At 40.9% G+C, this 13,725-nt stretch overlaps 1 protein-coding gene across 18 annotated transcripts in view; it reads left to right on the top strand.

Annotated features, from left to right (window-relative positions):
* Positions 1-13,725, top strand: part of ABLIM1 (actin binding LIM protein 1) — a 193,540-nt gene that overhangs the window by 148,251 nt on the left and 31,564 nt on the right. For 11 of the 18 annotated variants that reach the window (XM_039553585.1, XM_019292463.3, XM_019292443.3 and 8 more), the window contains exons 9-11: positions 1,038-1,100; positions 7,677-7,754; positions 9,853-10,008. In XM_039553585.1, the coding sequence (XP_039409519.1) occupies positions 1,038-1,100; positions 7,677-7,754; positions 9,853-10,008 (297 nt within the window). The remainder of the gene's footprint in view (positions 1-1,037; positions 1,101-7,676; positions 7,755-9,852; positions 10,009-13,725) is intronic. The other 7 variants (XM_019292456.3, XM_019292461.3, XM_019292483.3 and 4 more) reach the window with 2 other exon arrangements.

The following is a 13,725-nucleotide window of genomic DNA, read 5'->3' on the forward strand; positions in this document are numbered from 1 at the left end:
TCAAGTATTTCCCTTTTTGTCAGCATTTTCCCCCCTCAGCTAATTTTAATTGAAGTGAGAGAAGTAAATGGATTTACTCACCTGCAAGGCTTTGCCTAAGTGAGTTTTTGCAGGAAGATGAAGTGAAGCTCAAGAAGGCATTGAGGGAGCATCTGAGCAATGTCACAGCACAGCTGTCCGGCAGGACCATGCTCCTGGAGGAGAGCTGCTATGCAGAGGTTTAATATGGCCTTAAAAGGCATTGATAAATGCACCATACTGAAGCTGGCTGAGAGATGCACCATTTTTAGCTTCTATGGTACATCATAGATAGTCTCTGTCTGCTCTGGTGCAAAGTCAGGCACCTTATTCTAAAATCAGCCGGAGTTCACTTTGATGACTTTGACACATGCTTCATCTTGTTGACCCAAATGAAGGCAGTAGCAAACAGGTAGGTACAGAAACAAACAAAACTGGGGGAACTATGTGCTATTTGAGCATGTCAGCACTAAATTGGGATCTGTACTTTGATTGAATTTCAGTTTTTTATTCAGGGTCAGGCCTAGATTTTCTGGTGGTTCTGCAAAAAGCCAGTGCCATTGCCTATTTGCTTGCTGGGTTTCCTTTCCCTATAGAACAAGAGAAAACAAAAAGCCCTTTTATCACTGAAGTCACGTCAGAAGTTTTCGGCAAGTTCTATTTTCTCTCAGTAACTGAATTGTGATATAAACTAATCAGCATTCGAGCTGGTCAGGATCTGAGAGGGAGTTCATAAAAGCAATGGTTGCTTTAGATCTTTTCCCTACGGATATTTGTGGAAGTTTACAAAGACAAAACAAGCAGAAAACAAAGCAACCATATGCATGTTACAAAAATATATATTATTTAGGTGTTTATTTACAACTGTCTGGCTGTTCGTGATTCTGCAGCAGTCAGTAAGTAACAGATATTATAACACAAGTAGATGATAATAACTTGATTGAAAAAAGAGCTTAACCACTGAACTGGGGAAACTGCTTTCCTTTTCACTCATTTTTCCCTTTTGTGTTTCATGACAGCATTCCTCATCTGAGTTCTTTTATCCAAAGAGTCTGGTTCTGCGCAGGCCACGCTCTGCAGAGGTTTGCTGTTGTGTTTTCATAGTGTTGATAATGATCTTCTTTACTGAGAAGATTCTTTATTATTGTCATTTGCTGCGCTTGCTACTACTCCTGCCACACAGCTTTCCTGCTATCACTTGCCACCATGGGCACTGACGCTGTATTTTGCATCACTTGTTTCAGTGTTGCTTGTTAATTCTCACATTTTTTATTTTGTTTAATGAAATGCTTAAAATTAACTTTTTTATTTTAGATTCAGATGAGCTTTTGGGGGCTGTAGTATTGGTCTTGCAGTATTCCAGAAAGTTTTCCTTCTGAAACAAAAAAATTAGAGAGCAAATATGAAGCAAATTAAAATGGCGAAAAATATCTGACTTTAAAGTGATGGTTAAAAAGAAATAGTTTTCCATGAACAATGACTTACGATTTTAGAAAAAAAAAATGCCATCAGTTAAGTCACTTCCTTTTTTGTTTATATTGACCAACCACCCATGAATACTTCAGTTGAGAAAATGCTTACAAAATCCCAGGTTTGGATATATTCTATGTGCTGCCTGAGTGCATTTGCCTCTCTAATCTGGTGCACATCCACATGTGAGTTGCAAGGTCCTCTCTGTCCTCTTGACCCTGGAGTAGCTTTCTACTTTCAGATTTTACGGAGTTTGCTTTGCACCTACAAATACCACCCACTTCTTCTCCTTCAGGGCAGTGTTTATTTGTTGGTTGTGTCTGCTGTGGGACGTGTGGCTGTGCTGATGCAGGTGCACCTGAGGTAGTTTTCAGCTGGTGATGAAGTCAGAGCGCACTGGTGTGGACCTGGTCCAGGCTGGCAGCAGGCAGACAGGCTGAGAGCCCGTGCCACTGGATTTCCTTGGTGTTGGTTTGTGCAGCCTTCTCATCTCTAATGGCAGAGTAGATGTGGCCATATGTCAGCCAGGGCAGGGTGTCTGTGTTAGATCCAGCCTGCAGGATGGGGTTGGATGGTGGAACCCAAAGCTGTTATTCAGTGAGGGTTAGCACAAGCCCTCTACCCTTTGTCCTGCACAGCAGTTTAGTTACTTAACTTCTCTTGAACACCTCTCTCTCTGTTGGCTACAGATCTGTGTATCAAGAAAATGCAGCATAAAGATGTGTTATCAGCACTCCTAAGGAGAGCAGTGTCTCTTCAGTCCTAAGCTTTATGGAATAAAATGTTGGAGTCTGAGAACAGCAAACTGTGGGCCATATCACTCATCTTTTAGGCCAGTATAGTGACCTTTTGCATTTAGCTTAGCAGGCACGAGTCTGAGTTTCCAGTGTTGAAATCCAGAAGCCTTAGGATTAAAAAACCAAATCCTATTCAATGTATTGGAAAAATATGCAGGGCAAAATTGGAGCGGCCCACATTAAAATAAAGGTATGTTCTCCTTCTTGCTTTGTAGACTGTGTAGAATACAAATAGCTTAGGTTGAGATGAATATCCTCTTGCATAAATTTGGTCAGTACTAAATTCTGTTTAGATTTACATGTTGGTTCTACAAAGTGTAACTCAAGGCAGATTTTGGCTTCAAGGCTTTTTCTACAGAGTAGACACAAAGGTACTGTCATTGGTGTTGCTATAAAAGTGGGCCTTGAATCTACATGACAATTGTAGTTTGAAAATGGTTGGGTGAAATCCTCTGAATTCTCTGAGAAGCTTGTGTTGAATTCAGTGTGTTCTGGACTTCCCACTTTATTTTCTTGTTCTTCCCACTTGCTCTTGATGAAGGCTTAGTTTGCATGAGTAGTACTGTAGAAGTTTTTTTGGTACCAACATACCTTCAGTCATTACGTGCTGAAAATTCATTCTCCCGTCTGGCCTTTGTGTCCAGAAAGGAAAGAAAAATTAGTTGTAACCTATTAATATCTGTGTCTGTGTGAGTTTGAACTAAACCTTTTCACTAGTTTTGTCTTGATGCATATTTAGTGCAGAGAAATAAGGAATGCATGCATTTGAAGGAAACGCTCTTGTAAGGAGAAGGGTACAGTTAAACCAGCAGAGAGGCGTAAAGAATGCTGACATTGAGGGGCTTTGTTGGTCTTGTACAGCCATTGAAAATTACAAAAATCCATAGGAAATCCACACTTTATGAACCCTGGTTCCGAATCCTAATTAACTGTAAAACCTCCCAATTGATACAGCAGATAGTCAGTGTAACAAGTGTTGTACTGAGAAAGTCAAATCCCTTACTGTTGGAAAGTCTGCCCAGTAGAAGAAATTCCATCCTAATCTTCTATTAGTTTATTTATAAACATGCTTCACTTAAAGCAGCTTCTGAGGTTTAAAGAATTTGCTTAAGCTCTAATGTTAAATGTTATTAAGTGAAAACATATTCATTCTTCTGCAGCTATTATCACCGCCTTGCATAATGAACTCTATCAAAAAATTAAGGCAGGTACTGTAAATGGTGACGATGCCTTTGTTAAACGATAGTGCATCCATTTGGCCAGATGTTCTTGGGATCAGTTTTGATCTGGTTGCCTGCACCTGTAAGTTTTTACAGAGCATGATGCTGAACATCTGTACTTGAGAATGCCAGAGCCACCACATTGTAGCAGCACCTGGATGATGTGAATGGCTCTAGTGGGGATTCTTTTATTTTTTTAAGAAGTTATTTATTTAGATGATGTACCATGCATGATGACATGATAAACAGGGGTAAATGCAGATGAACATCTTAAGCTTTGTAGTCTAATATTAAAATACCAAGTTAAATCAGTTTGGGGCATCTGCATGGGTGATGTGATAACTGAGCACTCAATTCACGGTGAACCTAAGAGGATGAGCATGACAGTTGGTATTACCTCTATCAGTCTGCAGATTAAACTGGTAAAGAACTTTTGTGTTGAAGGCAAATGCATGGAATGAAGAACAAAAACATGAAAATAAGAAGTCTCTGATAAAGTGGGAAATACTGAGAAGCCTTGCAAATACTTTAGATGCTTTGTGATCTTTTTTTTCCTTTGGCTCCTTTAATGACATGCATGAATTTTACTTGACTCAATTTCTATTGATTTTTTTTTCATATACTTCATAGACTTTCTGTATTTGGTACAGACATCCTATATTGATATATTTACTACCGTTACATCCATTTGCGGGGAAGAGGAAAGGAAAAAAGCGATGACTCTTCTACTGTCAGAAAATGTGGAGAAGCCATGTACCACCAGAAAAGAAAAAAACTATTAGCTCTTCATAGAAATTTCCTTTAAATTTCTCTGCACAAAGGTGGCTTTATATAAAGCTGTATTTGAATCCTTCATGGAAAAGAACAATCATATAAAAAATGTTTCAGATCTGTTTGCAGAAGAAGTAAGGCAGCTTAACTTGTTTTGTTGCTGGGAGTGTAGAACAAGTGTCACAGGACTATTGTGATGGAATTAAATACCTCTAAATTATTGCATTCATATTAAATACTGTGCCCTTTTTCTTCACCTGTTTTCTTTGAACAACGTGTGAAAGAGATGCTCTCGTGTTATCTCCGCATCTCCAATGTTAAAGGTTACATCAGGGCCATTCCTATTCCTGTTTTAGCTGTGCTCTGATCAGCTCCCCTCTAAGGTGGAATTTACACCCCAGTGCAGGTACATCAATAGAGAACTTGACCTCCAGTGTGTCTCTTGCCACCTGTTTAAGATACAGCGTCACAATGGTGTTACACAGGGTCAGGGATGAAAGTGGAACATTCAATCTAATAAAAGCCATACCAGGTCACAGATTTTCAAATGGGAGCTATTATAGGTCTCTTAGGAGAGGAGCCAACCATAGCAACTAAAAGTATGCCAGAGGAACAGCTTATATCAAGGAATCTTTGGTTTGTTAAAGCAAGCAGCATGAATGTTTTTAAGTGGAATGCAATTGTCTTTAGGGGAAAGTGCAAAGCTGTGAAGGATTCCAGACCATATGGGAAGAAGCAGAGTAGGAAAGAGCCATCTGTGATGGAAACAGCCTGGGTAACTCAAAATAAGAAATAGGGCAAAGTGAGGCAGGAAGGGTTAGAGTAGATGTACGAGTCCTTTCCATGCACTGTCTTCAAGGGTATGTTTAGACATAAACAAGGTACAGGCCTGGGAGCTGCTAGAGGAGCCTCAGAGTTCCAGGTCTGCTTGGATTCAGCTCCTCAGGAAAAGAGCAGCGTGTGCTCAGGCCATGGCTGGCAGCAGGGCATCCTGCCCAGGCAGCAGGGAGCTTTGCAATAGGCAGAAGGTAAAATTGATGTACGCAGAAAGAGTTACAGAAAATACAAAACTGGTTTAAAGGGTGTCATATCTGGCTCATGGCCTTGTTAATGGGATGGTAAAGAGGAACTTGGAACAGAAACACAGTGAGGAAATGAAGAACAGGTGCTACAACTTACCAGTCCATCTGACAACTCCTCCTGTACTCCAGGGCTAAGAGCACCTAAGAAATTTATTATCAGGATATGGCTGAAACTATCTTCTTAACGTATCTAACTAATAAATTCACTGAAGTGATAAATGCAAGTGAATTTTCCTTAAATGATAAGATTTTTAGCAGTGACACTAAGAGATAAGTCTAAGGAGCTGGAGTGAGGACTAAGAATTCCTTGTTTTCTGAGGCAATTATAAAAGATCCAAAGGGCCTGCCAAGTGGGAATAAGCCATAACTGCCTCTAACACTTGTTTTCCTACAACAGGGAAAATTGAGCAGACTAAACTCTCAAAGTATGTCTGCCAAAAGCCAAAGGTAACAGAAAAACCCCTAACAGTACCTCAAGTACTTCATACTGTTCCCTATGTTGTAATGAAAACAGTTGCTTTCCATAGTAACTGCAGCAACATGTGACATGTGTCTCCACTCAAACAGAGTGAAATGGAGGAATAGAAGGGAGAATAAAGTGTTTCTCAACAGCAGCTAGATTTTCCAGCTCAATTCTTGTAACATTTCCATGAAACAAGTGCTTGTTGTTGGGTTTTTTGGTTTGGGAGGAGCTTAAGGGCAGATGAGAAATTTCTGTTCCCTTTTGAGATGTAGGAATTTGCAGCTACAGAGTGAAAAGCAAAGAAACATGTAAAGGTCCAGCTGAGAAAGTGTTCTCAAACATGCTCTGGAGAGGATTTGTGAAGGTGTCAGTCCACAGCTACATCTGCTCTCTGTTTGATCCGAATCTTACGTTTTTTGGTGGAACATATTTGAAGCCTTTTGTTTCTCTAACTCTCCCTGAATGTGGTGACTTCATTTTCAAAAGCAAAGTCAGAGAAAGCCCGCTGTATGATCCATGACTAGTTTTCAGCATTTTAATTACAGATGGTTCCAATAGCTTCTCTGGCTTTGAAATTAAAAGTAGAAAGTCTCTGGGGTCAGTTGAAGGGTTCTTCAGGAAATGTATGCTGAGAGATTAGATAGGTCCAGTAGCCTTTTTGTGTTCACTCCAGTATTTCCTAAGAAATAGTGAGCCAGGCTGTCAAGCCTTGTTTCTCTTCAGGTGTGCCTGAAGGTCCCTTAGTCCAGGGGGCCTAATGTCACAAGCTGATGAGGTAAGGACTGTTACCAGGATTTAATTTTAAGTGACTTGGAAGTATCCCACTGCACTGGTGTCATCAGAGTCATCCTGCTAACACGAGGCTTTGTGATGGGATTTGGTTCTTTGCAGTCAATGAGGCAGCAAAAACTGTTCATGGTTTCTCAGTTGCAACTGGGATATAGTTGACTACCTTTGTGTGTCTGCTGCGTGCCAAGTTTAGGAGTAATCTTCAAAACAGCCAGGGTGACTTTTGATCAAATAGAATACTTTTCAAATGCATCAGGTTTTCAGGATCCCCACATCCTGGTCATCAGTTATTTTGTCTCCTCTCACAAAACTTCCTCCAGGGCATCAGTGTCTATTTAGTCCTAACAAGTGTTGGAAAATGTACTGAATGGAGCAGCTCTGGCTCTGTAGGGGTGAGAGTGTTCTCATGAGTTTTGGTTTGCAGGACATTGTCATTAAACATCATGACTTTTGCAGTGTGAGGAACCATGACATTTCAGCCAACATTTGACTTCCCTGCTGCATCTTGGTTGTGCTGCAGATGTAGGGAACAGCTCCAGTCAAAGGACTTCAGGTCCTTCTACGTAGGAAGGCTGAATTCAGTTCTGATGATTTCATTCCTAATGGAAATCCAGGGATTGAACACGTGGAAAGAGATAACGTGTGTGCTGTGCTCCTCACAATGGTTTTGTCCGCTGGACTGCTGATCCCTACAGTGGTTTGTGAACTAATGTGTTGCTAAAATGACCAGCAGGACTATCCTGGATGGTTCTTTGTATGGCTCCTACAGTGTCTCTGGCAGGTGCTGTTTGATTTTGTTCATTATTGTTGTCAGTCTAGTCTTTTACGCTGTATGATTTAGAAAACTCTCTTCCCCTCTCACACCACTCCTTCGCTACCAAAAAAAAAAAAAAAAAAAAAAGCCCACTTGCCTCACAAGATTGTGGAATTTGCCAGAATGCTTGCATTTGTGTTGACATTTTTTCCTAAATTCAGTTATTTTCAAGATGTGTGCAGATTTCTTCACTTAAAATTGCCAACGTTAATGGCTTCAGATTGCTCTCAAAAGTTCCCTTTTGTTTTTCAGCCTACAAGAACATCATCAGAAAGCATTTATTCCAGACCAGGTTCCAGTATACCTGGCTCTCCAGGCCACACTATCTATGTAAGTATTCCTTCTGATGAATAAGCTGCTGAGCCTTTGCTTGCACATGAACTGCTCATGTTGAAATAAATCACTTTTATACTGCTGCTTTATTTTAGTGCTTAAATTGTTAAAACTGTTGCCATGTAGCTTTTATAACTACAGGATTTGAAGAGCAGGGTAGGCCTTTTCCAGGTCACATTTCTCTTGGAAAGGTACAGTAAATCTTTTGATGTGACTTGGTGGTGTGAAGAGGGACAGAGAGCAGAAGGGTCATTCAACTTTGTAAGGATTTTGTGAGGAGATCTGTGCACTTTGATACACAATTTTTGAGAGATCTGCTCTCTGCACTTGGGGAACGTGGGGAGCAGGATCAGCTACACTGAAAGAAGCCTGCCTGATCCAACACCTTCCATTTTGAAAGTCAGATTTTTTGGTTGTGAAAGGAAAGGTGTTTTTAATTTAGGACAAAACTGTTATTAAGCATAATGCTGAATCACTGATTTTATAGATAACCTTGAGATTATATAGATGAAAATAGAGAGTAAAACACAGAAATTTGGCAGTTACAATAATGCAGGAAAAATGTCCAAAACTATGAATCTCACGTCCTGAGTTAAACTCTAGTTCTTCTGTGCATTTCAACAATCACAAAAATAAGCTGATATGTGGAAAGTGTTGACACTGCAGATATCAAAAGACAAAGCACGTCCTGGAGAACTACCATTCTGTGGGTAATATCAACTTCATAAACTGTAGTTTATGAAATTTAATTACTGCTCAAAATCACCATCTGTAGAGCAACGTGGTGGCCTAGATCAGGGTCTACAAAAATATCTGTAGTAATTTATATTGGATTAAGAGTATCCAGACATATTTGCAGCTCATTAACAGACCGTGGTAAAAATACTACATCATATGTTAATATACCTAGATATTTTAAAGGTTAAAATGGCTTAAGGCATTTTGTTTTATCTGGTAATTAAAAGCTAAACAGATTTGAGTCTATTTTTAGACAGTGATTGTCCTAACTATTTCAAACCTTTCTTCTCTAGCAGGAAATGTTTTGTATTGTTTCTAGTTTAAGGCATTGCTTAAGAACCACCAAGACCAGTGTTTGTTAGAGACCTTAGGAAGGCAAACGCATGTTAATCTGAAGTTACTAGGTGCTAGCACTCAGCAAGAACAGAACTGAATGTGAGTTCCCTTATGCAATCTACTATGAATAAATAAGGTATCTAGTAGAAGTGTTGGAAAACAATTTGAGTATCTTCTTTCACTTTTAGTCAGCAGTGTATTTCAGTAAGGTAGGTAAAAAAGCATGCTGATAACTTTTAAAGTCTTTCTGTAACTGAAGAAATATATTAGTTATCTAAACTGATTGTAAGACCTCTTTCTATCTCCCTCTAATGGGTGCAGCTGACTTTGGAATTTATTTCCTACTTCCTTTTTTTAACTAGTCAAGATCTCCTTGCAGTCTTATTGGAAAAAATAGTCCATGCTTGCACCGTATAGCTGGTAAGGAATGGATGCTTTAGTCAGAAGCTTGGGTATAGGATGAGTGAGGAATGCAATGTAATAATTTCATTTGGGAGTTTAGAAACCCAGTCCTGACAGTCCTCCTTGTCTTTTTATTTCCTTCTAGTAAGTTCTGTTTCCTCTTGTGTGCACAGTTATAAATTGAGTATATGTCTGTGGTCTTCAGCATGAAATCCTTTTGTAATCTCTGTAATCTGCAAACTAAATTGATGTTATCACCCATTTTACATATGGGAAAACAAGAGCAGAAAGGTGAAAATACTTGCCTGAGGCCACAAAATGAGTCATTTGCAGAGCTGAAGTTTCCAGAAAGCTCACTACTGGGGATAAGAAACTTTTGTAAATAGATCTATATATGCCATGTTCTTTCTTCCCTAAGAGAAGAGAAAAAACACTGTGAGCTGCTGTAGAGGAGGCCTGCTGGAGAAGAACAAGAAGCATTCACTGCACATGTCGGGTGCCTAAAAGGGGTTTCCATAGCAACAGTGTGACAACAAATACACAAAATCATAAATTGTGTAAAACAGAAATTGCCAGTGCATTTTTGTAAGTTAATTTGTCTTCTGTCTTTGACCTTTAGGCAAAAGTAGACAATGAAATCCTTGATTACAAGGATTTAGCAGCCATTCCCAAAGTCAAGGCCATTTATGACATTGAACGTCCAGACCTAATTACTTATGAGCCATTCTACACCTCCGCCTACGAGGACAGACAGGAGAGACAGAGTCTTGGAGAGGTAATGACCCACCAGCACCTCATTCCGCTGTGCACTGCATCCAGAGCCCGCTCCGCTTCCCATCGCACTCCTGGAGATCCTTGCTGCTGCTGTTCACACTGCTTTGTGTCTGTCTGATCTGGGGGTACTGGGAACGCTCATGCTGCTGCCTCAGTGTGAAACTGCAGCATTAGACACCTGCACTGACACCAGCAGAGGAATGGCAGGGGGGAGGCTTGCAGGCTATCTCTGTGTGCTTCCTCGTAACTCCCAGGGGTATCCTAATCTTTGGGAATGGCGAAGTCCAGAAAGTGAGGCAAAAGCCAATGTGCTGCTGTGCTGTGCAGCACCAATATTCACAAGAGAATAGGAGGAATACCATGATGTTCTATGGACTAAGATAGCAGCAGGATACTTATCTCACAGATACTGAAGGGAAGTATATATCACCAGAGCACTTTGCCAGACATACTGGATAAAACTGTGTGAGGCTGAAGTGCTCTTCCACCTGGGAAAGCAGGTTAATTATGTTATAGACATACCTGCCTCACATTTTAACCTGCTGGCATTTATTAAGGATTCTTGTATCATGCAGCAATAAGAAAAAGCTATGTCATTTATTCTTCTAAACTTGTGCATAAAGGTATCTTTCAGATTGTCGGTCCCCAGTTTCCTCAGGTGAATTTCCATAGGTGCAATTACTATTTACATGATTCCAGTGCAGTCTGTGAAGCAGGTTTTGTCATCTAATACCATCTGTCTGTGAATCAGCCTTCCTGAATGCAAATCTAAATGGATGTGGAAATGGATTTACTGCTGCAATCTCAGTGACCTTACTGACTGTAACTGAATTGAGTATGAAGATAAGTTGAAGAAAAAAAAAATTACAGCAAATCATTCAGGCACCAGTGGTCTGTAGATGACCAGATCAGTGTGACTGATAATCTGCTTTCTTCTCAATGTTCTGCCCACCAGCAGGTCAGAACTGCATCAGTTTTTCTCCTTTGTTCTTTAATGTTTTATAGAGTTATTTTAAATCATGAATTGAAAATTCAGCTCAGGAATAAAATAAGAGATTAACAGGTCAGAACATTACAGAATTTCTCCCCTGCAATTTATGTTGGTAGCAAATCCAGCTTGCATCTGGTTCAAAACCACTGTGAGATGCATTGGTGACCTCTGACCAGTTCCAACAGGCCTGACCCATTCCACAAAACCTGCTACAAACACAAGTCTCTTGTTGGTCACACAGAGGGAGCTAATCTCACTAGAGAAAGTGAACCATTTGTTAATCCTTAAAGGGAAGCTTCTTACTGACAAGGAAGCGTGTTGGAAGCTGATAAAGCAATATGGTGTAAGTTGTCTGCTTTTATGCTTGTTCTGGGAATAAGCAAAAGCCTTTGGGATTTTCTTACACTGTATTTTCACCAGCATTAAATTCAGTTAATTTCCAGTGACTACAGAAATTTGTTCTGGAAACAGACGGGGCTCTCACTTTCTTTTTAGAAGGTCTTGGGTTTTCACCCAATGCTGCTGCTGACTTCTGTCACCTTGGGCAAGTTACCTCACCTCTTTGTATCTGTTTCTCGTCCCTTCCCTTGCCCTAATGAGAACACAAGCCCATTGGGGTGGACTGATCCCTTACCCTGTGTTTGTTTTGTGGTAATCAAGTGACAGCAACCCTGGCACAACATACATCAGTCCCCATCATCTTTAAAAAGCAAAGAAGGTGACATGTTTAATCTTGCAGACAAGTGATTCATCCTGCATTCTCTTTGCAAAAGGTGTGTATGTGGTGGTGTTAAATAAAAGGGTACCCTCAGTTTACCCTTGTACACTAGAAATGCCCCTCACGATGATTTAAAGAGAAAAAAAAAAAAAAAAAAAAAAAAAGCAACCCAGTCTCAGCAGAGAAGGATTTTTGGGTGTACAAGGGGACAGGTGCAAGAGGCACCGAACTTTATCCAGAGATGGACACAAACCGTAATTCTAGGGGATGGGCTACAAGAGAACAGTACACTTTAGCCGCAGAAAGCGAGAAACCTGCATGGCAGTGAGCAGAGCCGGCGTGAGGCTGCTCTCAGTGCAGGGCCAGGGCAGTGCCCGGGCGGGTTTCCCACTCGCGATCCCGGCCGGGCTCGATCCCGGCGCTGGAGCTGCGCTGTCCCGGCGCCCTCTCGCGGGGAGCGCGGGCTGGCTCCGCCTGCCATCGGCCTCCAAAGAGACAAACGAGATTGGAAATTAATTTTCTGCTACCGAGGCTAGCCCGCAACAGAGTGAGAAAGTTTCCAGAAACTGTCAGGTACTCAGGTTCTTCAGGACCTGTCAGTTCTGCCCTGTGAGCAGCAACCTGATGAGCACTGAAGTCGTCTTTTCTCAGCTCCAACTTTTGTTGGGTATATATTGAGAAGCAGCACTTTACCTCTATGTCCTTTATTTCAAGTATCTGTTTGTTGAAAGCACTCTTAAACACCTTTCTCTAAACAAACGGATATAAATTGAGAAAAGGATTTTTCCAAGTATGATGGATGCTTCAAAATGGAGCAGAGATCCCACCTGGTAGTTCAGTTAAAAGACAGCTAAAATGGCATCAGGGTGAAATGCTGGAACTTGTGTTGCAGAATGACACCTGTAAAAATTAGCAGAAGTTCCCCAGATGACAAAATGACCTGTGTGGCTTCAGGTATTAAAGCAGACTCTCAGATCTCAAAGCAATAGAGAATTGAGCCTGTTGTGGTAGAAAATTTTATGTAAGTTTGGTCAGAACGAGCCCTCTTCCCCTTCCTCTTCCTCTTCCCCTTCCTCTTCCCCGTCCTCTTCTCCTTCCTTTTCCTTTCCCTCTTCCTCTTCCTTTCCCCCTTCCCCTTCCCCTTCCCCATCTGGAGTCATCACTGTATTTCCACTGGCTTGCTGTTCTGGAATGGAGCTGCCTTTCTCAGTCACCTGCGCAGTGTGTTTCAAACCGACCATAGTGTGGCTGTCTGTAATAGACCAGGTTTTAAAATACCCGGAGAACCAAATATTCCTTGGCAGCCTCAGAGTTTGAGATCTGACAGTTCACCTGTGCATGATGAAACAGTAACTTGGCTGCAGAGTGAGGTTCCATTTCCCAAAAAGCAGTGAGATGATGTCAGCTAGTGATGGAGTAAAAATACATGAAAGGAAAAATACCTGGATTCAGCGCGCTGCTTTTTAGGCTGCCTTGCCAGTCTTAGATTCCTATGACCACCTTTTACTGTAACTGCTACCTCAGCATCCAGGTAACCCCAGCAGATGATAGAAATTCATCTATTTAGAGTAACACATGAATTGCTAGTAGAAAAAGTGTGGGAATGCACCTCACAACATCTGCTTCTTTCATTCATACTGAGAGTTTTAGGTTAGCTCTCAGTTTTTGTAGAGAATGTTGTTCCAAAGCGCTGTGTATGGCATGTTTCATGTGGAGCAAAGTTTTTACAGCTGCTGCTGTTAGATGATAGGAATTAGGAAAACACGAATATAAAAGACTTTCCAAGGCTTTGGTGGAAAGTACCAAAAGCAGTCTTTAACAGCACTATGGAAACTTGATGAAAAGGAGACGTCCTGTATCCAATAAAAAACATTGCTCCTTTGTTTGGATACTTTGCATTCCCAGTGTCACCATCTCCATGAGAGTGAATGGTCTCTCAATCCAAAATGTATGGATATTTACCAGCTGGATATTTATTACCAGAAACTCTGTGCACATTTTACACTCCT

The sequence above is a fragment of the Corvus cornix genome, chromosome 6 (genome assembly GCF_000738735.6).
Source record: "Corvus cornix cornix isolate S_Up_H32 chromosome 6, ASM73873v5, whole genome shotgun sequence".
NCBI lineage: Eukaryota > Metazoa > Chordata > Aves > Passeriformes > Corvidae > Corvus > Corvus cornix.